Consider the following 21,607-nt stretch of genomic DNA (forward strand, 5'->3'; position numbering starts at 1 on the left):
TCCTGCGGCCGTGGGGAGGCTCTCAGAGCCCAGGAGTCTGGCCGGCCCGCGTGGCCTGTGGTCAGACCCGAGGGCCTGACGGCTCCTCGGAAGAGTCTCCCTGGGAAACGCCTGGGATGCTGACCCCGTTGAAGGCTGTGGGCACCGCGTCCCTGCGTCTGGGTCTGGATCTGCGCTGACTGTCCACGCAGCCCGAGCCTCCTTCCTGCAGCTCTGAAGGGAGTGGTCACCCGTCTGCTCGCTGCTGCCTCTGTCATTCTGGACGCCTCTCTGTGACGAACTGGACCTTCACGGTGATAACTGTGGAACCAGAGCTCCGTGGAAGGACTCTGACTTACACGGGACGTTTGGCTCGGCTCAGAAACACGCGAGCGGAAGCGCTGTCGGTGTGATTGGGGGCGTGACACCCTGCCGTGGACCCGGCCTCCAGTGTGAGGCTGTGGACCCGGTGGGTCCGGACACGCAGCAGAAGCCTCTCCCCGCTGGTCTGGCACCAAGAGAGCCAAGCAAGGTGGTGACAGCGACGGCCCCTGTGTTGTGGCGGGAGCGGGAAGACGAAGGCTCCGATGGTCCCGGGGGAGCGCCTGCCCTGGGAGAGTGCCAGGAGCCGGGCCTCTCGCAGGCGGTGTGTCCCCTTTTTACCGACGGGGACACAGGCAGCTGCTGATCTCAGGTGACAGCGGGGAGGCCGCTGGTTCGGAGCGTCGTGCTGGCTCTGTCCTGGAGAGCACAGCCGCGCCGTGAGCCCTGACCCCGGAGGCTTGGGGCGCCCTGGGAGGATGGGGGGACGCCCGCGTTGGGAGCGGGGCGTGAGGGGCAGGACCTCAGACCTTCGAAGGGCGGGTAATGGGGGTGGGAAGTGGCACCGCTGGGCCGCGCTTGAGGGAGGTGGGGACAAAACGTTACATCTGCCATCACCAGCCAGTGGAACAGAAAACGCGGGAAAGACACCCAGGGCGCTCGGGATGTGCGAGGGCCGTAGGCTTCTGCGTCTCCTCCCTCCTTTCTTCTGGGTTTCAGATGTCCTGGGCCGCTGTTCCACTGTTGTAACACACACACAGTGGTAGCTGCTTCCTGTGTTGCTAATTCAGGGAGCGTTCCCTCTGCCCTTGGGCCTCCACCTTCCCTGACGCCCCGCCCTGCCCTTTGGCCTTCGTCCCCAGCTCCCTGCCTGACCTCGGCCCTCTCCGGTCCTCTCGCCCCCGGTCCCCTGACCCGGCCATCGGGGCTGCTCCTCCGTCACTGCCCTGGGGAGGGGCCGCCAGACGGCCGCTGCAGCTGGAAGCACTTTTCATTTCTTAGACGTGGTGGTGGCGTTAGGACTGGGCTCTTCTATGAGGGCGGTTTATTTTAATTCATGGAAAATGGCTAATTGGCCCTTGGTTGATTAACAAACGGGCAGGCTAGGCCAGGCCAGGCCAGCCAAGGGCTCAGATTGTGGGAGCTGAAATAGAGGTGCTCTGGGGAGGGCAAGTGTCCCCAGGTGAGGTGCTGGGGCCCAGACGGCACACGACCGGCAGGGCACGCGGCCGGAGGAGTTTCTGTAGTTTTGTGTTTTGCTCAGGCACTGTAGACTGTTAAGCGGGAAGAGGATGCTTAGATTAGAATAAATTAAAGAGGAAGTGTGGAGCGTTCAGTGTTGGCTTATTAGCTGGTGTATAAGTTAGTGTGTGGAAATGTGATTATCACTTGGAGGGTGACAAGTGATGGGGTTGTCAGCTTGCATATATGTCAGTCACCTTTTAGTAGGCAGACACGGTCGACTCAAAAACGTTAGGTAGATATTCTTAGATTCCTAATAGACAGAAAATATCACAGAGGATACGGAAGCAGATCAAAACGTATATGGGCACCTGATCCACAATGAAGATGCGTTTTAGTCCCTGGAGAATGTGGGAGCTGCCTTCTTTGGCATCCGGCTTGAAAAAAGTTGCATCCTAACTCACACCATGTAAAACAAATGCCGAATGGATTAAAGGTTACAAAGTGAAAAACTAAAGCCAGATATCAGAAACATTTTGGAGAATATTGTGAATAACCTCTGGAATGTGGGAGAACTTCTAAGCAGTCAGTAAACTAAAAAGATAGACCGATCTGATTATATAAGAATAAACATTTCTGTCTAAGTGATGACCTCACAGCGGCCGAGCGCTCATGCCCGGGACAGGCTGGCTGGGAGGTGGGGGACAGGCGGGCGGGGCCCAGGCCACGTGCTCGCAGACACTTTCCCTGGTGGCTCGGCCTCGCCCTCAGCCCTGCCTGCACAAGGTAGTGGGGTGGACACTCCGTGTTGGTGCCACGTCCTGAGGGTGGCCGGGTCGTCCCTGGATCCATGGGTGGAAGCAGACATGTCTCGTGGTAAAGAGAAAATCGCTCTCGCCAAGCCGTGATCAGTGATCCTGTTTCAGTGACCAAGTTAAGGCTCTCCCCCCACCCCCGACATTTCCTCCCTGTGGGGCTGTGAGGGTGCAGCGCAGGGTCTGGAAGTGAACCAGCAGGGCTGCTGTAGCTCAGGGCTGTGGGGCGGGCAGAGGGAGGCTGGTGACGAACCTTATCTGTAGGTGCTTACGCAGCATTACCGGTTACAATGAATATGTATTTCTTTTGTAATAAAAAGTGTTCAAAAAGAGGACGAAAAAAGAGTTTCTCTATAAAACTCAGTTTCAAACATAGAGCTTCTAAAAGAGCCTGTGCCTGTCCTTCGGTGGCCATGGACTGTGTGCCCCCCGTGTGCCCTGAGACGGGACAGGTGACTTCCTGGCATGTGTCACAGTTTGGACCCAGCTGGTTCAGGACTTAAGCAGAAAACACTTAATAAGATTAAGTGATTAATTTACCATCTGCCAGGGACTCAGCCTCTGGAGCTGGAAGCTCTCGGCCTCAGTGGGGTTTGTGAGTGAATTTCTAGTTTAGAGTTAATAAAGGGGGCATTTGTTCACAAAGCCCTGAATTACACTCTGTCATTTTACATTTAAACTTACTTATCAGAAATGGCTGTTATCATGACACATAATAAATTGACTGTCAGTGTTTAATGTAGAAGGAAGGAATAGCTGGTGAAAGAGAGATTAGACCTAAAATTTATATTTAAAATAAATCTCAGATGCGGTTGAATTTCGAAGCATTTCTGTTCAAACATAGTGGAGGCTCTATAGAAATCTTAGAAAACCTAGTTCTTAAGTTTTCAGGGTTGAGAGAAAGGTGACTCATTTCCCCGCTGAAAGCTGTGCCACTGTTAGCATGTTGGTTCTTCTGTTCAGTTATTTCCTCTCCATTTTTGTTTTTCATATGGAGATATATTGTGTGTGCACATATACTTATTAGATATTAAATACACACATATATACGTGTGTATTACGTATGCCCCTTAAATTTCCCCTTCAAACATTTCTGTGTGTTACCGGAAGTTCTTCGTAACCTCCACTCTGGTTCCTGTGTCGCAGCCCGCTTCCCTCCTGCAGCCCCCGGCCCTCGCTTCTCCTGCGCTCTGGACACCGGGGGTCCTGCCGTCGGCTCTGGAGGCCGGGCCCAGGCCATTGGAATCTCCTGTTTTTGGACATTTAACTGTTCCCTTTCTTTTGGCCAACATAAATATTGTTATAATAAACATCGATCCTTCATAAGTCTTTGTTTTATGGATTATTTTATTAGGACAGCAGTCCCCAACCTTTTTGGCACCAGGGACCGGTTCCTTGGAAGACGGGGTGAGGGTGGTGGTTCAGGCGGTAACGCGAGTGATGGGGGGTGGCAGATGCTCGCCCGCCGCTCACCTCCTGCTGTGCGGCCCGGTTCCTAACAGGCCACGGACCGGTACCGGTCTGTGGCCCGGGGGTTGGGGACCCCTGCCTCAGGAGACCTAGATGTAGATGTATTCATGGCCTTTAAAACATGGTTTTGAAAGTTTGAGAAGAAACGGCAGCTGTGGGCATGGTAGCCAGGCGTCAGGGGAGGCCGTGGGGCTGCGGGCACGTGTGCCCTGCTTCCTGGACACGGGGCCTCTGCAGTGAGGCGTCCCCACCTCAGGCCGGTGAAGAGGCGGAGGTGGATTTCTGCTTTGTCAGCCGTGGCCCTTGATGTGACAGTGGCTTTGGGGGAGGTGGGTGGCCAGTGGGGGGCAGGTCCCACGCAGGGGCCGCGGTGGCGGGGCTGCTCTGCCCTCGGCCGGGTGGCCCCAGAGTCCCCTTCCCCGCAGGCCCTCGCCCTGGGCGCCCTCCGCGGAGCCCGTGCTGCTGGCCAGACCCAGGGGTAAGGAGCTTCTGCGCAGGTGTCGTAGGGCCGGTACCTGCTCCCTGCGCCCCGAGCTTCTGCTGCTCTTGTGAACGGACCTGCCCCTCGTGGTTCACACAGCTTGGGGCGCAGGCCTGTCAGGCAGCGGGGGTCCCTCTGCCCCGCCCAGGACCACCCACTGCCTCCTCTCTGCGCACTGTGGGCGGGGCCTCCTGCCCCGGGGCGGCGGCAAGCCTTGGGTTGGGAGAAGGTGGGCCACCCGCGTGCACCCGGGTGGGCCGCAGGTTTGCCGCGGCTGTGATTCAGGAGCGAAGGGACAAACAGCACCGTGTCTCTGCCGTGGAACCTGATCTCGCTCCTGGCCGCTCTTTCCAGTAATGAATGAGGAAGGAAAAACCAAAGTCTTAATTTTGCCGTTTCCTCCCGTCCTAAAGTTGCCACGAAGACTCAGATCCAGAGGCCAGCACGGCCTTTAGGCTGCGGTTCTCTGCAGGGACAGCGGGTTAGAGGCCGTCCTGGCAGCGGGTTCACGGAAGCGGGCTGATGCTCTCCGCGGTCACCCACGCCCGACGACCAGGCCTGAGGCGGCGCTCCTGGGGGGCTCACGGCCTATGCTCGCGGACCCCAGGGGCCGCGCTGTGGCTGGCTTGTGCAGGCCCTGGGCCCAGCTTCCAGTGTGGCTGCACCTGGCAGTTGGTCACCTCGTGGCAGGAGCCCCCCAGGCCCGGGTCCGTGTGCCGTGAGACGGGGCTCCCTTTGGGGCGCCGAAGTCTGGGGTGCTGGGCACAGACCCAGCGTGCCTGGGATCCTGAGATTCTGTGTTTGCTGGCGTCTCCGAGCCTCTCAGACCCTCGTGCTTTGATGGGGCCAGGATTGCCCTGAGGGGGTCCCGAGTGGCGGACCGCAGTACAGTCGGCGCCAGGCGACGGTGCGCGTGCCAAGATCTGAGACCTGGGGTCTTGCGCGTCTGAGCTGGTCAGCCTGCCTCTCCTCCTGCCGGACCCCACAGAGTGTGGGCACCGCCGAGCTGGCGAGCTCAGAGGGGCCCTGCCTCGGCTGCTCGCTGCTCTGGGCCGGGCCGTCTACCCTTCGAGACCCTGGAGCTGCGCACACCTTCTGGGGAAGCCAGTCCGCAGACTGACCCTCTGCTGTTTGCTTGTTCTACGTGACCTCTGGTCACTCACCGAGACTCTGCCCCCAGACCCGGAAGGGATGACGGCGGGGCTCCCTCGGGGGTGGGTCCCTGTCTCCGGCCTCCAGGGCGCGGCCTGTGCGCTGCGTGGAGCCCTGCGGGTGAGGGGTGAGGCCGCGACCAGCGTGGGCATCTCTGGCACGCTTTGGTCCCCACTCAGGCCGGTGCCCGTCTGCTCCCTGCGACCTGACGAGTCTGCAGCGGGAATGGCTGGGCAGGAGCCCGACCCTGGAGGCCCACGTCCTGGCGTGGAGGTCCCCCTGCTGGCCGGTCGGGGTGGTGGCCGCGGGGAGAAGGGCCGCAGCGATGCCGCGCCCAGGCGGCCGCCGGGATCAGGGCCATTGTGGATCGCGCTTTCGCAGCATCTCGTGCCCGGGCGGGTCCTGGGCTCTTCCTCGGCGTGGTCCTCCAGCAGCCGGAGAGCAGGCCGTTGCCACGGATGGTGGAGTCGAGTCGCGAAGCCTGGGGCGCGGCAGCTGTTTCTGGGCGGACGCTGTGCACACAGCCCTCGGGCTCGGGCAGAGGCAGACTCGGCCTGTGTCCTCTGACCGAGCTGCGCCCGCAGTGTGGGGGCAGCCCAGGCGCCCCCTGGTTCGCATCTGCCGGGTGCCTCCGGGCCTCAGTTCCCCGTGGAGTGGGTGCTGGGGGCTGTGCCTGGCGAGGCCCAGCTGTCGAGCCCGTCGCTGCTGCAGGTCCTGGGGGCCCCTCCCTCCTCCTCCACACAACAGGAGGTGTGTCTAGCGGCCGAGGTGGTAAACTTGGTGGTGTTTCGTGGTGTTGAAAATGACTTTGGAGTTTTAAACAACTCTTGAGATGCAGAGCCCCGGGGGCTGCCGTGGGGCTGGGTCTGCAGCCGTATTCAGGCCCCGAGGGTGGGGAGTGCAGGCGGCCGAGGCCTGAGTCAGCCGGGGACACATGGTCCTGGCCTGCAGGGTGGGCCTGAGATCCTTCCCACCCAGAGACACTCGTGCATATGAATCACAGCTGAGCACAGCCCACAGCCCTTTAGAAATCGTTCTGAAGCTTTTATTACTTCACTCGCGGAACCCCTGGCAGGGTCCCGCCTCCCCCCACCCCACCCGCGTGCCTTCCAGCTGCCTCTCTCCTGGGCCCCAGGCTCAAGGAAGCCTGTGTTCCGGAATGTTCCTGGGGCGTCACGCCTTCTCTGACTCAAGCCAGCCTCCACTGTGCCTGCCCTTCCCGCATCCCCTTGTCACCCCCAGGGGCGGTCACCCCCAGCCTCCACCTTCCAGACTCCTGCCCACCTTTCTGCCTCCACGGGGCCTGCCCTTCCCGCGTCCCCTTGTCACCCCCTTCGCTCTTGTGGGCGCCCTCGCCTGGCCCTGGCTTCCTCTGCGTGGTGGTGCGTGTGGTCAGCCGCATGGCTGCTGCTCCGCTGAGAGAAGGCGGGTGACGAGCCAAGGTCATCCTCCCCTCTGGGCAGGTCCCCGTTAGCGCCAAGCGCGCTCCTTGTTCCCGCGTTTGCCGAGAACCGCCCAGCGACTTGAACGGGGAGGCCTGGCCCCTGCAGGTGCGACCCTCCTGTGGGACCGCGTGGGACGGAAAGGAAGCACCATGGCCTCCGCGGAAATGGCAGAGCGCTGGGGGCAGGGGGTGGGCCTCGGGGTGGGGAGGTGGGCGACGCAGGGGTCTGGACGCAGGGACGCACTGGCAGCGGGAACCGTGGGGGCCTCAGGGGCCCAGCTGAGGGCTGTGCCTCGTTCAGGGGGAGTAGGCGGCTTTGGAGGGGTGAGGCGGGACGGTCGTCGGGGAGGTGACAGGCATGCCCACGTGAGCCACCAGGGAGGCCCCTGAGCATCCGTGACCGGGAGAAGCGTGCTTCCTGGGACAGCTAGAACGCTGTGGACTGTCCTGGAATGCAGCGCGAGGCATGGGCAGGGAGGCGCCGGCTTTGGGACCTTAAGCGGTTCTCAAACGTGGGCCGGCTCCTGAGGCTGCGGGACCGGTGGGCCTGGGAGTCTGCTTTTCCAACCAGGCGCCCAGTGATGCCACTGCTGCCGGTCTGGCCCCCGGCTCAGAGCTGCCGGGTGGACGGACACGGGGAGCCGCTCGTCCTGACAACCAGCCGTGCACCGGTCACCTGGCGGGTGTCCCAGTGAAGCCGTGCCCACACCCTAGAGATGCCGCCTGACACGGGCCACACGCGGGGGAGCCTGGAACACGAGGCCAGGGCCACGCTGCCGTCGCGCGAGACGTCCAGGGAAGGCAGGCCTGGTGGGCGTGTGGACGTGGGGCTGGGGCAGGAGTGCTCACGGGACTGTGCTTCTGCTTCAGGTGATGAAGGTCCTGGGCATTAGTGCTGATGGCTGTGCAACTCTGTACTAAAAAGCACTGAATCGTACGTTTCCAAAGGTTGCATTTTATGCTGTATAAATTGCATCTCAATAAAAAACAAAGGTTGCAAAAAAATTACAAAAAACCCAAATTATCCACCTTCTGAGGGCAACAGGGAGCTAATTCATTCTTTGAAAACTTGGTAAATAAAAGGCAGTTACCGAGTGTTTGCCCTTGGTGTGTGGACCTCAGCAGTGGGTCAGCAAACGGCAGAAGAGGGGCGCTCTCTCATAAAATTACTTCAGCTTATAAACCAGAATCAAAGACTATTACCATTTGCAACCCCGAGTGGGTTAGTGGATTTGGCTCCATTTTTATGAGGTACAGAGTGGGCAAAACCGATGATTCTGTGGAATTCCGAGAGGGCCAGGCTCTGGGTGGGGAGGGGCCTGAGGACGTGCTGAGCGCCGGAAACGTTCCCCATCGTACCCGGCCGTGCACGTAGGGAAACTCGTGGAGCTCTGTTTACCGAGTGTGCGTTGTACCCCAACAAAAAAGTACAAGTGAAAAACAACCGCATCAAATGCATACTTCAAAAGAGGTATTTATTTATTCCCACCCTTTCTCTCTCCAGAAAAGGGTCTGGGGAGGTGCGTGGCCGTGAACGACACATGGTCGCACTGAACAACCAGCGCTCTGTCCACGCCCGTAACCAGCTTTTCTTCGTTTTGCTTAAAATGTGGTAAAATGCACATAACGTAGAATTCAGCAGCCCAGCCGTTCCTAAGCGTACAGTTCAGGGCATTTGGCACGTTTACATGTTGTGCCACTACGTGGTCTAGTTCTAGAGCTTCTGAGTCGCCTATAAGGACGTGTCTCATCCCACGCCCCTGGCAACACGGAGGATACACCATGTGTTATCAGCATGAATAAATAAATTTATTTATTTATTTTTGGCTGCGTTGGGTCTTCGTTGCTGCGCACAGGCTTTCTTTAGTTGCGGCGAGCGGGGGCTACTCTTCGTTGTGGTGCACGGGCTTCTCATTGCGGTGGCTTCTCTTGTTGCGGAGCACGGGCTCTAGGCACGCGGGCTTCAGTAGTTGTGGCTTGTGGGCTCAGTAGTTGTGGCTCACGGGCTCTAGAGCGCAGGCTCAGTAGCTGTGGCGCAGGGGCTTAGTTGCTCCGCGGCATGTGGGATCTTCCCGGACCAGGGCTCGAACCCGCGTCCCCTGCGTTGGCAGGCGTATTCTTAACCACTGCGCCACGAGGGAAGTCCCCAAGTATTTGTCTGAGCACCTGTTTTCACTTCTTTCCAGCAGAATTGCTGGGCTGGTTGGTGACTCTGTGCTTAAGTTTTTCTTCCCACCCTGGCTGCACCGCTTTGTGTTTTCTTCCTCAAGTTCAAGACAGGACTCTTTCAGAGAAAGGTGTGGGAGAAAGAAAAGCAAAAATAGTCCCAAAATATACAGGGTGGGGTCGTGTGTGGATTGCTTCTGGAAAATGAACCTGGGTCTTTCTGCCAGTGGAGTGGGGGTCTTTGGAGGCCAGCGTCTTCCTTTGCGCATCGAGACCAGCGGGGCTCGTGGCTGCGCCGCACTTGGCGACTTTCCCCAGATTCATGTTTCCCAGATTGTCTTTCCTCCTTGAATTCAAAATAACACTAATGCAAGCTGTGAAGAATGTCTTGCTGTCAGAATCCAGAAACCCGGGCTGCAGCGGAGCCAGGCAGCCCTTAGCCCGAGGTGAGGGTCCTTGGCCTTCACCGGAGGACCTGCTGGAGGGCGGGCAGACGCCCTGCCGCGTCAGCCGTGCGGGGGTCCCAGCCCCTCCAGTCAGTGCACCACAGGATACTGTAGGGCTAGTCGGGAGGGTGGATCTAGACACAGCTGGAAAATCAGAATGTGACAGCAAAGGAGGTCTCGGCTCCCTAACCCTTGCTTTCACAGCCTCCGTCAGAGCTGGGTGTGCTAACCCTTGTCAGGACTGGTTTTGGGGCCCTTGTCCTCGGAGGACAGAGAAGAGGGACAGGAGAGGCTGGGAGCGGCTTCAACTCCCAAATAAATGGAATGGAATCAGGTCCTTCAAAAAGAGCCCTTCTTAGCAAACGGAGGGCAAAGCACACACAGCATTTTTACCTCTCAGACGCAGAGATGCATGATTTCGACGACTCAGTTCTAGCAAGGATCTGGGAAAGAGCGTGTTCAGACGCGGTGGTGGGCCTGCGAATCGGTGCTCCAGACGAGAGCTGTTTGCCAGCGCGGTACAGGCGTATGAAAGTTACAAGCTGCCCTTCTGCCAGAAAGTCTGAGTCCGGGCACTCGTTGTTGCTGCCTTCTCGGTCCCAGGAAGGGACCTGTCACTCAGTGGGAGACAGAGCAGTCCCCCACCCCGGCAGAGGGGGTTCTGCCCGGTCCTCACGCGCGGCGCTCACGCGGCCTGGTGGTCGCTGCTGCCTGGGTGCTGCGCTAGCTCCTGTTCACCCTGGATCTCCAGCGGGAGCAGGACCCGGCACGTTGCAGCCCGTGAAGGAGGCCGAGGATGGGACTGAAATGTGGACCATTCAATGCGTGCGAGCTGCTCCCGCGGCTGGGATGGGGCCTTGCAGGCGTGAGGGGAAGCAGCTTGAACCCTGAATCGACACGCGGTCAAACCACGAGGCCCCTCGGGCGGAACGAAGTTGCCAGGGCCTGGGAGTGGGTGTGGGGTGTGAGGGGTGAGTTGCACAACGCTGTGAATGTGCTAAAAGCACTGAGTTGTGCACTTGAAATGGGTGAACTTCATGGTCCCCCGATCCTACTGCGATAAATCTGTTAAAAAACAGAGATCAAAACATGCACGTAGGGCTTCCCTGGGGGCGCAGCGGTTGAGAGTCCGCCTGCCGATGCAGGGGACACGGGTTTGTACCCCGGTCCGGGAAGATCCCACATGCCACGGAGCGGCTGGGCCCGTGAGCCATGGCCGCTGAGCCTGCGCGTCCGGAGCCTGTGCTCCGCAATGGGAGAGGCCACAGCAGTGAGAGGCCCGCGTACCGCAAAAAAAAAAAACAACAAACAAACAAAAAAAAACCATGCACGTACACACCTGTCCATGCCAGGCACGTGCGGCATGGCTGTCTGGCCATATGCCCACTGCCAGGTGTCGGCCCGGGTGTCCCCACCTCTCCTGGCTCTCTTCTGGGTCCCTCCCTCACCCCTCACATCTGGGTCTCGTAGCGCGGAAACGTCCCAAGGGTTGTGTTCTGTTCTGTGTCGTCTGTGCTCACGGGCACCTCCGGATCGCTGCCCACATGTTCAGGGATGCTAGGGGTGGCCTCCCTGCCCTTGCGGAGCTCGTATCCAGGGGTCCTCACTCTTCCCGAAGTTTCCACAATATCCTCACCTTAGTTTGTTTCATTAAAAAGAAAAAATCTAGTCATATCCCTGCCACCTCTGTTTCCTTTTTCTCCTTCACCCTCTCAGCTACCTTGAAATTCTCACCCCACCCTTTTACTGATAACCTCCTAGAGATTCCTGTGCAGTTAGTAAAAGCAAAGCACAGAGGAGCAGAGGACGGGGTCGTGCAGCCGAGCGGGGAGTGGGGGGCCTTGCCGACAGTCTTCAGCTGCTGCTTTAGTCGTCACGATGCCGCACGTAATGATATTCTTGGTCCCTGTTTATTTCTTAGGTGTTTTCCCTACTTTGTTTTCCAGAAGCTTCTTCATTGATCTTAGTAACCAGCTAACCAACATCTTCTCATGTGAAAGTTAATCGGGAGATTTGCAGTTTACAAATGTATTCAAACGTGTCAAACGGCGGTTCTCGGGAGGACCCCGGCTTCCTCAGACTCTGCTCCTGTTCTCGAGGGGCTCGCAGTCAAGAGGAGAGACGGGCGGGAACTTCCACCCAGACGAGGCGCGGGTGCCCAGAGCTTGGGTGGGGAGGGTCCCAAGGCTGGTCGCAGGCCGGGGGCGAGAGCAGAGGCACAGCTGCTCGGGGTACCCGGCACACGGGGCAGTGGCGACCGGCACGTTGGTCAGATGCTGTGTCTCAGTCGTGGGGCCTTTGACCGTGCTGTTGATGGAGTGAGCGTGTATGTCACGTAGCACTCCTCCCTCCTGTCCTGCCCCAGAGGGAGCCCTGGAGGGGGGGCCGTGTGCCCCCGAGTGCCCGCTGGGGCGCCCGCTGCCCCGTTTCCAGTGTCCCCGAGGCCCCTCAGGTGTGTCCCCAGGGTTAGGGGGGCAGAGTAAGTGCCGCTTGTTCTTTTCTGGCCTTAGCAGCCCTTAGGAATGCAGCATTAGGGGAAGAAGGACGTCCTAAACAGAGGCACAAAGTTTCAGATTCCAAGGAATCGGAAGTACCCCTTCACCACAGCATTCGGAAACTAAAGGAAACAAGTTTCTTTTTCCCTGGGCTTAACTGTACAGCTTTTATTTCAGGATTGGGTTGTTGTCCAAGAGCACTATTTTCATTTCTAGCTTAATTGGAAAAGCACAAGAGAATAGCACTTGCTTTTTTTTCCCGATGGGAAGAGACCAGCCTCTAAGTAAAAGCAAAGTTAGCTAATATTTTGTGCGTTTTTAGGTGCTGAATAGGTTGAGTTCAGTTCAGATGGAAGATCTAAACGATCCTGGGGCTGCGCCGTCGTCCACAAAATCCGCCGGAACGTGGGGAAATGGACGACTTTCCACCTGCTGTTCTTCGTGCCATAGGCGTTCTTTCTTGCCCAGGAGCCTAAACTGCACTTTTCTTTAGATTCTAAGGCCTTCTCAGTTCAAGCAGAGAAGTGTGTAGGGTTCTCCACGCCCCCTTGCCTTAGGGGGTCTGCCGGGCTCTGCATGAAGGAGCTCGGAGGGCGGGGGGGACAGCCCAGGGTGGAGGAGGCGCCCACCCGCCCCCTGCAGCCCCGACATTTTCCACCAGCTCGGAAGCTGGGGGGTTCCCACGGGTGTCGGGGCACCGGGCCGAGCAGCCCGGCAGGTGTTGCCAGCCCTGCATTTTATGGTTGCAGGAGTGCCACAGATCTGTGCCCCAGAGGACCCCCGCAAGCCGTGCAGGGCCGTCCAGCCAGCCAGAAATTCCCGTCCCTCCAGGTGACCGGTGCTCGGGCCACGGGGAGAGACGGAAGCTTCCAGGGGCGGGTGGAGGCCTCAGGCGGGAGGAGGAGACCCTCATGCAGCTGGGGGTCCCGTCAGTACTTCTTTCCACAAGTCTTCTGGGCGGCGACAAGATAGAATCTGACAGTCACAGCACATGAGGAGGGCGGACAGGTGCCCCTGGGAGGGGCTGCCCCGACCCGGCCAGGGACTGTTAAGACGGGGCCGTGGCCCAGCACCGCTGGATCTTCTGAGTTTTCTCAAGGAGCGGCAGTCCTGGCTTAGGAAAACGTTAAATCACCAGTTTTAAATGGCGTCAACTTATTCAGAATTGAAAAATCCCCGTGTAGGGAGAGCATTGCCTTCACCGCCAGCCCCCAGCTGAGACCTGAGGGGCAGCTCCCAGCCCGGAAGGCCCTCGGTCATCGCCGCACTCGCCCAGCTGTCGACGGTGCTGCTGGAGCCCGGGTGTCCCCCGGCTGCACGGCTGCCGCCCTTCATCATTATTCTCACTAGAGTTGGAGGTACTTTGAGTCAGAGTCAGAAGGCAGCAGGGGTGCAGGGCAGGGTCTCCTCACCTGGAGGGACTCTGGGTGTCTCCTGGGCTCTCCACTGCTGGGTTAGTCACACCTTTAAGTCCTCACCGTGTGCAGGGAGGGGACCGGTGAAGAGCTGCTTCGCCTAGAGCCCCGTGAGCGTCTGACAGCTGTGCTATCACATCTCACAACGTTGGGGCCAAGGGATTCGGGCTGGACGTGAGGCCTGGTTGGAGCCATGGGGGGCAGCTGGTGGGCGGGCTGCCCCGCAGGCACGAGACACGTCCGTCACCAGTGTGGAGCGCTGGGAAGCTAGGCTGGCCCGGGTTGTCCAGGCAGCTGCACTGCCCCCCCAGCGGTGGCCTCCGGGGCCTGGCCTGTGGCTCAGGGACAGAGGGTGTCCAGTGGCCAGGGTGGAAGCACATGGCTCTGACATCTCCCAGGGAGCCGGCAGTCACTGCTGGTCAGTCAGGGCCCTGAGGCCAGCCCAGACCAAAGGGAGGGACACGGGAGTCCCCCTCGGAGGAGCAGAGTAGGAGCTGTGACTGCCCCCACGTCGTGTCTCTGGCGACTGTCTTCAGAAGCTGCCGTGCGTGGTCATTTCATCACAGACTTTCTCCTTTAATCCCTGGAACCAACATTTCAGGGACGCTCGTCATCTGCCCGGCGCTGCTGGGGTGCTGGACGCAGAGAGGAAACGAGACCAGGCGCGGCCGTGGGGTCCACAGAGAGGAGGGGGTGACCAGAGGCTCCTCCAGGGTCCCTCCGCCCCGCGGTCCCCGGGCCTGAGGGGCGACCCTGTCGTGTCTGCGTGCGGAATGGGGCCTCACCGGGCTCTTCCTGGGACTCCTGGCCGCCCAGCGTCCTCGGCCCCCATCGGCGTGCCCCCCTGTGCCAAGCGATTCTCACAGGTTGTCACTCGAGTCCCCACCTGCTGAGGACAGAAAAGAGCCTTGAGCATGTTTCTGCATCTTTTGTCAGATTTTCTCGGAAGCCATGCCAGCCCCTCTTTTCATGGTGTTTCCTCCTGGAGAGCTGGTGTGTTTCATTTTTAGGTAAATCGTGAGAAGTGTGTGTTCCGCCATATTTCCATTTGTTCCTTAGCTACCGGGAAACTCGGGACCACTCATGGTGGGGTTGGATAGGTGTAACTTTCCTCCCTCTCACCATATGTTAAACGTTTAATTTCCATTTTAACAGCCTTATTTTAAACTTGTCTTTCATGGTGTCACCTATTCCTTCTGGAAATCGGAGGAAACCTGCGATGCATGTTAGTAAATCTTCCCGTGTCCTGGTCATGCCCCTCCCCGGGCGCAGACATCAGCCGAGCCCTGCGGGGTCTGGCAGCTCAGCCTGGAGGTCTCCTGACTTGTAACTCAGCGTGCAGTAGAGGAGGCTGTTGGTAACTTGACTATAAAGTCCAATCTCGTCAGGTTTTACGGACTTTTGTTCTATTTAATATCTAGTGCTAGAGTCACCTAGCAAGGCCGTCAACAACATATTCTTGGAAATAGGATGTTTTAGTCATGAAAGTGATCTTCTGAGACCAATAGGCTTCTACGTAGGTATCATGAGCTGTGCTGGCTGCCAGAATTTGTAGACCCGTTAGGTGTTTAGAATGACCAGAAAGACGGGAGCGCCGGGGGCTCTAATTCCTCCACGTGTCCTGCCTCTGTGCACAGAGGCCCTGGGCCGGGGAGGTTCGCTTTTACAGGACTAGTGCACTGGGCTCGAGTACCTGTTTAGGTGTTATTTGCAGAGGTTGGCCTGTAGTTGAGGTGAAAACCAACACACTGGGTAGGAAAGAGCAAAGTTCCGACACTCCGTGGATGTGGCAGACTCGAGGCCCCAGCTCACGGCTGGGAGTCTCTCTTGGGGTGGCTGAGGACACTCTTCTCGAGGGCAGCAGACAAGACAGAGCCCCTGGGAGGTGAGCTGGCTGACGTGCGGTGCCCAGGCCGGTTAGACCTCCAACACCCCTCTTGGGGTGCAGACAGCGTTGTTGCCCCACAAGGGCAGTGGGCTTCCTCGTCAGGGCAGAGCCTAGCGGTGCCGCGAAGACCGCCCACAGCCCTGCGGGAGGCGTGGACAGCCACACGTGGCCCTTCCCTCCGCCGGGTCAGGTGCCTGTGGGTCTGGGGCTCTCTGGCCGTGATCACCCCGAGTGTGACGCCTGTGATCAGGAACAGGTTTGCTGTTTCAGTGCTGTTTCATCACCGAGTTTTAAGTGCTGCCTTTTGCTTCCGTGTAAATTCAGGGTTCAGAGGCGGCACCGGGCGCCAATGTACCGTCTTTATCAAATCCACCAGCAGACAGTTCTGGTGGGTGAACAGTGTACGTTTTGGAGACGTGGATAACGGGAGGGAGGCGTATGAAATGTGACTTTGGCTCGTAGACTGAAACCAGAGTTTACTTTCCTTCTTCCTTGCAGGCGTTTATCCATCCAGTCATTCAACAAAGGTATACGAGGCGTGGCTTTACCTTCTTAGGCAAATGCCTCCCACACTGGAGAAAGGGTCATGGAAAGGCCCCTAATCTGCCTCCAGGGAGGGGAGCGGCCTCCGGCCTTTGGCACAAGTAACACGCTTGGAGGAGACGTCATCTGCCCTGAGTGTGGCTGGGACACGCCCCGTCCAGCCCCCTGGGCCACGGTGGGGTCCCCAGCTGGAGGACCCTGGGCAGACGACACGGCCAGGACCGGGTGCCGGCCCATTCCCAACCCTCCTGGCCTGAGCCGCTCCTTAATGTTGGCTCCGCTCTGCCTGCCGGTGCTCTGGTGTCGCCACTGTCATAGCAACCGGGATGTTTCTGTAACCGGTGGGGTTGGGCAGGGCCAGGGCTGGGAGGCGGGGAGCCAGGCCACGTTCACAGCCACACAAGGTAGTTCGGTATCTCGCAGCTGTTAACCCGATTGTTCAGGGGAGGCGCGTCCGTCTCTTCTGTCCTTGAAGAGAAGTGTCAGCTGCCGCTGCTTGTGTTCTGAGGTTCTTCCGAGAATAAACAGAAAAAAAATCCCAGTTCTGTGTTTTCCACCAATGGCCATCTCCAATAAGACTTTCCAAAAAAAAGGATTTTTTTTCTACTTTTAAGAAACACAGGAATTTGCAGCTAAATATCTCATTTGTTGCCCAAAAAGTTCCAGCAGGAAATAGGGTCACATCCTAGAGGTGTCAGCTGGAAAGTCAGCAGAGCCGGGCTGTGTTAGGGGGAAGATTTGTGAACGTAAATCAGTTTGGAAAGTGGACGGGAAGCTGCTGGGCCCCTTCGGATGTGGGTCGTCACGCCCCTCGCACGCACCTGTGTGTGCCCACGTGACTGCTCACATCTGCCAGGAGCCGTCGGAAAGTCTGTCTTTGGACACTTAACAGCGGGCTCGAAGCCGGGCGGGATCACGCGCCTCTTCTCAGATGGTCCGTGGTTCTGTGCCTGACGCTTGTGGACGCGCTTCCCGGAGCCTTGCGGCGTGAGGTACCGTGAGGATAGCCGCACCCCTAGGAAAACATTCATTGGTTATTTCTTTTTCTTCACCATCTGAGAGTCACCGACGATTCCCAAAAGAAAACTTCCTAGAACCTTTTGAGTTAGAGGAGGCTGGGAGACGTGTGCTGTCTTGCTTTTACGGTCGGGGAAGCTGAGGCCCGGAGGAGAGGCCTGGTGTCCCGGCCGCGTGTGCGGCAGACCCGCCTGTGCAGAGTACAGTTGGGGCTGCTAGGAAGCCTCAGAACACTCGATTTATTGGCCCAGTTACTGAGCCACTTCTGTTCATTGCTGCTCTCCTCCGTCCCGAGCAAAAAGGCCAATCGGAAGTTTGAGAGAAAGACTTCGGCCCGTCAAGCTCACCTCCACCCTGGGCAGCAGGAAGTTGCCACCTGCGTGTTTCCCCGAGAGCGGCGTCAAGTGTGTTTGTGGGGTGCGGGCGCGGCTCCTCTGGGGGCTGAGCTCTGAGGTTTTGGTTTGCTTTCTGTTGTTGCTGCTTTTCCTTCGGTTTTAACCAGAAGCGGTAGCGCGGCCCTGGGTGGTACTAACAGGTGTCGGCCGCGAGGTAGCGCGGCCCTGGGTGGTACTAACAGGTGTCGGCCGGGACTGGGCTGCGTTGGTGGGTGCTGGGTGCTCAGCCCCGGCCCCCTTCCTGGCCCTGGGTCTGGTGCCTGAAAACGCCCAGCTGGGGGACAGGAGGCCCCTGGGAGGCGGGAGCTCGTCAGTGGGGGCTCCTTCCAGGGAGGGGGCTTCTCCTCCCTGGTTGCAAGCCCCTCTGCTCCCTATCAGTCCACAAGCAAAGGGGCTGCTCACATTTGCAGCCCAGGTGCACTCCCAGCTTCTGGCAGAGGGTCCAGCGGCTGCGGCTTCACTAATGGTCTTCGGTCAGACCCAAGATCAAAGGCGACATGGCGTCCAAGATTCCACGGGGCCGTTGGCAGCTCCTCCCTTTTCTCCAGCGTGTGTCGGGGAGGCATGGCCCGTGGCTGGTCTCCCCACCCCAGACTTCTCCTCACCGGCTTCTAAACAGCTGGAGTTCGTAGCTTACTCATCAGTAAAAAAAGAGTCCTTCTCCTTAATATTGCCCCAACTTTGACCTAATACTATCAAATTAAATTCAAAATGAAAAGGGAGCCGGGGGATGAATAGACAAGCAAAACGTTAGCCTTGCAAAAGAAGCGAATCCTGTCTCGGGCCATGACGTGGATGAGCCTTGAGGACATTGTGCTCAGTGACATCAACCAGGCCCAGAAGGACAGGCAGTGTGTGGTTCCACTTCTGCGAGGTGCCTGGGCAGCAGGTGGGCGGCAGGGACTGGGCGGTGGCGGGGACACGGGGCTTGTTGTTTAGTGGGGGCAGTTTCAGCTTCACGAGGTGAAGGAGTTCTGTAGGTTGATTGTGCAGCAGTGTGAATAGAGTTAACTGCAGTGCCGCTGAGCTGTATGTGTGAAGGTGGGTGAGAGGATACATTTTAATTTCTGTGTATCTTACCATAATTTAAACATTAAAAATATTAAAGGGACCAATGTGGGTAAAACGAAACAATCCTTAATTCCTAGGCCAATGGATTACTACTGTTATAGGAATCCATTGCTTTAGAGGTTAATGTATATGTTACCTTACACTGTAACAGTACAGATGGTTTTCTCATCAACACTTTGGTGGCAAGAAAACCGAGACCTCGTGAAGAGCTAAGGAACGTACAGAAGTGAGCGGGTGCCTTGCTGTGAGAGAAACCCATCATTGGGAAGGTGTCTGTGGTTATCAAGGAGACTGAATAATTCCATGCTAAACTGATGATAGATTTACGTTTGCTTTTCAGGTGAAGCCAAAAATCTTCCCACTTACCCAGGGCCAAACAAGATGCGAGACTGTTATTGCACCGTGAACCTAGACCAGGAGGAGGTTTTCAGGACCCAGATCGTGGAGAAATCACTCTGGTAACGTCTGCTGCCGCTTTATTTGCTGCTGACAGTTGCTTCTGTGCGGAGGGTGTCCTCACTCCATCCTTATCCTCTCTCTCTGCCTGAGAGAGGAACGGGCTCCCGGGGCGGTGACGGGCTCATGGTCCCTAAATGCCCGAATGACCGGGGCAGAGCGGGAAGGACAGAGCGCGTAGACTTATTAGTCGGCTGAGAGGTGGGTGAGGACTTTCTAAGTCGAGATGAGCTGGGCAGTATATATAGTGCAACGAAAGAGTACAAAGCAAGGATTTCAGAGCATAAATACTTGGGGAGCTTTTTTTAACCATCTTCCTTTTTCTGAAGAGGCTCAAGACGGGGGTGGAGGTAACTGTTCACAGAGATCAGAGACCTAGAAAGCATTGTTGCTAGACTTGAGGAACAGAGGGGTCAGGTGAGAGAGGCTAGCATTGAAGCCTTAAGGCTGAGAGGTTTTCAACCTAAGAAACACGTCCGTGCCCCTCACCCCCGGCTTGTGTAGGAACCGTTCGGAGAGCCTGCTAAGGCCCCGTTCGGAGAGCCTGTTAAGGCCCGGGTGCCGCCCCAGGCGGGTAGGGTAGGGCGATGATTTGCCTTTCCCGCCAGCTCCAGGCCTGCTGGCCCCGGACCCCGCCCTGGGGTAGGAAGTGGTGGCACCTGTGGTCCCAGTGTGTCTCCGGGAGAGGGAGTGGGTAGGTGAGGGGGGCCTCTGCCGCCCTGGCAGGCGGGCGGGGACGGTGGTGTGAGCCTGGGGGAAGCACAGCAAAGCCGGTGGAGTCCCAACCAGAGTAAGTGGTTCTGGAGCCCGTGCTGACAGTGGGCCACCCTCGGGCTTAGAGCGGTGGGCTGTATGGGTCCATCCAAAGAGCTGTCTTGGGCTTGAGAACATTGTTAGCAGATGAATTATATCCTTGCACATTGCTGCTTCTAAGTGGGAACAAACGGCACGTTCTGGAGACTTAATGAATTTAACTCTTAGACACTGTTACGGTCTCCTGCCCCCGAAGCATGCAGACACTTCCCTTCTCCTCTGCCCCGTTGTCGCCCAGACCGGCAGGGCTGCTCCTGAGGCCCTGTGTTATTTGAATGCGCCCTCCGGATTCTCTGAAGTAATTTGTTGAAGGAGAACGAGAAGACTGAGGAGTTTGTCAGGAGTCGCGTGTGGCTTTGGCGCTGATGTTGAAGGTGCTACCGTCGCCCTCAGGGCCATTTCCGTGAGCTCCGCAGGAGAAGAGTCCACGTTAGAGGGTCTCTGCAGAGCTGGGCTCCCCGCAGACCTGCCGGGTGAGGGTCTCTGGGAAGGGAATTTGGGAACCTCTGCTTTAGTTGAGGCCGAGAAATAGGGACCATTCCTGAAAATATTTCTTACACGTTTAGAGGTAGAAATCATAGTTTCTGGTTTTGATGGCATAAGAAAATGAGCTTTTGGAGCAGAAAAGGGAGGCTGAGAGCGAAATAAAAAGAGTGGTGTAGTAATATGGTCTCTTCTGGGAAGTCGGCTACCTGTGATACAGCCAGAATCGGGCAGCCCCCAAACACTGTCACCAGGAGCCAGTTAACTCTAGTGAGTATGCCGAGGTGATTCTCCCAACGCGTCAGAGCGTCTAACCCTTCACAGACCATTCCTGCTTTCCTCAGACGGTTTTAATAAGCTTAGTTTTTGAAAGGTTAATTTATTCATTAGCTCAATTAATATTTATTGAGTGCTTATCTAATATGCCAGATAAGTCAGGGAGCGCTGTAAGCAGAAAGTTAAAGCTGACAGCAAATAAAGAGACAAACCTACATGAAATAATTCCAAGAGGTTAAGAAAATATGAGACAAGAAACAAATGGGACCTAATTAAACCTAAAAGCTTTGCACAGCAAAGGAAACCGTAAACAAAGTGAAAAGACAACCTACGGAATGGGGGAAAGTATTTATAAATGATACTACTGACAAGGGATTAATTTCCAAAATATACAAACAGCTCATACAGCTTAATAACAAAAACTCAAACAACCCAATAAAAAAATGGGCAGAAAACCTAAATAGACATTTCTCCAAAGAAGACGTACAAATGGCCAACAAACACGTGAAAAGATGTTCAACATCGCTAATTATTAGAGAAATGCAAATCCAAACCTCACTGTAATGAGGCACCACCTCACACAGGTCAGAATGGCCATCATTAAAAAGTCTACAAATAATAAATGCTGGAGCGGGTGTGGAGAAAAGGGAACCCTCCTCCGTGGTTGGTGGGAATGTAAACTGGTGCAGCCACTATGGAGAACAGTATGGAGCTTCCTTAAAAAACTAAAAACAGAGCTACCATATGATCCACTAGTCCCATTCCTGGGTGTATATCCAGAGAAAACCATAATTTGTAAAGATGCATGCACGCCAGTGCTCACAGCAGCACTATTGACAATAGCCAAGACATGGAAGCAACCTAGATGTCCATCACCAGGTGAATGGATAAAGAAGATGTGGTACATATAAATATAATGGAATATTACTCAGCCATAAAAAGATGAAATAGTGCCATTTGCAGCAACACAGATGGACCTAGAGATTATCATACTAAATGAAGTAAGTCAGACAGAGAAGGACAAATATACGATATCGCTTATATGTGGAATCTAAAAAAATGATATGAATGAACTTATTTACAAAACAGAAACAGACTCAGACATAGAAAACAAACACAGTTACCAAAGGGCATAGCAGGGGAGGGGAGAGGGATAAATTAGGAGTTTGGGATTAACCATACACAATACTATATATAAAATAGATAAACAGCAAAGCCCTACTGTATAGCACAGGGAACTATATTCAATATCTTGCAAGAACCTATAATGGAAAAAAAGAACATATATATATATTCTGA

At 56.6% G+C, this 21,607-nt stretch overlaps 1 protein-coding gene across 3 annotated transcripts in view; it reads left to right on the top strand.

Moving 5' to 3' along the window:
* Window positions 1–21,607, top strand: part of RASA3 (RAS p21 protein activator 3) — an 89,051-nt gene that overhangs the window by 17,077 nt on the left and 50,367 nt on the right. For 2 of the 3 annotated variants that reach the window (XM_082675957.1, XM_082675958.1), the window contains exon 2: window positions 18,621–18,738. In XM_082675957.1, coding sequence (XP_082532083.1) covers window positions 18,621–18,738 — 118 coding nt within the window. Of the gene's footprint in view, window positions 1–16,713; window positions 16,790–18,620; window positions 18,739–21,607 lie in introns of those variants that run through there. The other variant, XM_082675959.1, reaches the window with a different exon arrangement.

This window comes from Grampus griseus (assembly GCF_964374135.1).
Source record: "Grampus griseus genome assembly, chromosome: 18".
NCBI classification, from domain to species: Eukaryota; Metazoa; Chordata; class Mammalia; order Artiodactyla; family Delphinidae; genus Grampus; species Grampus griseus.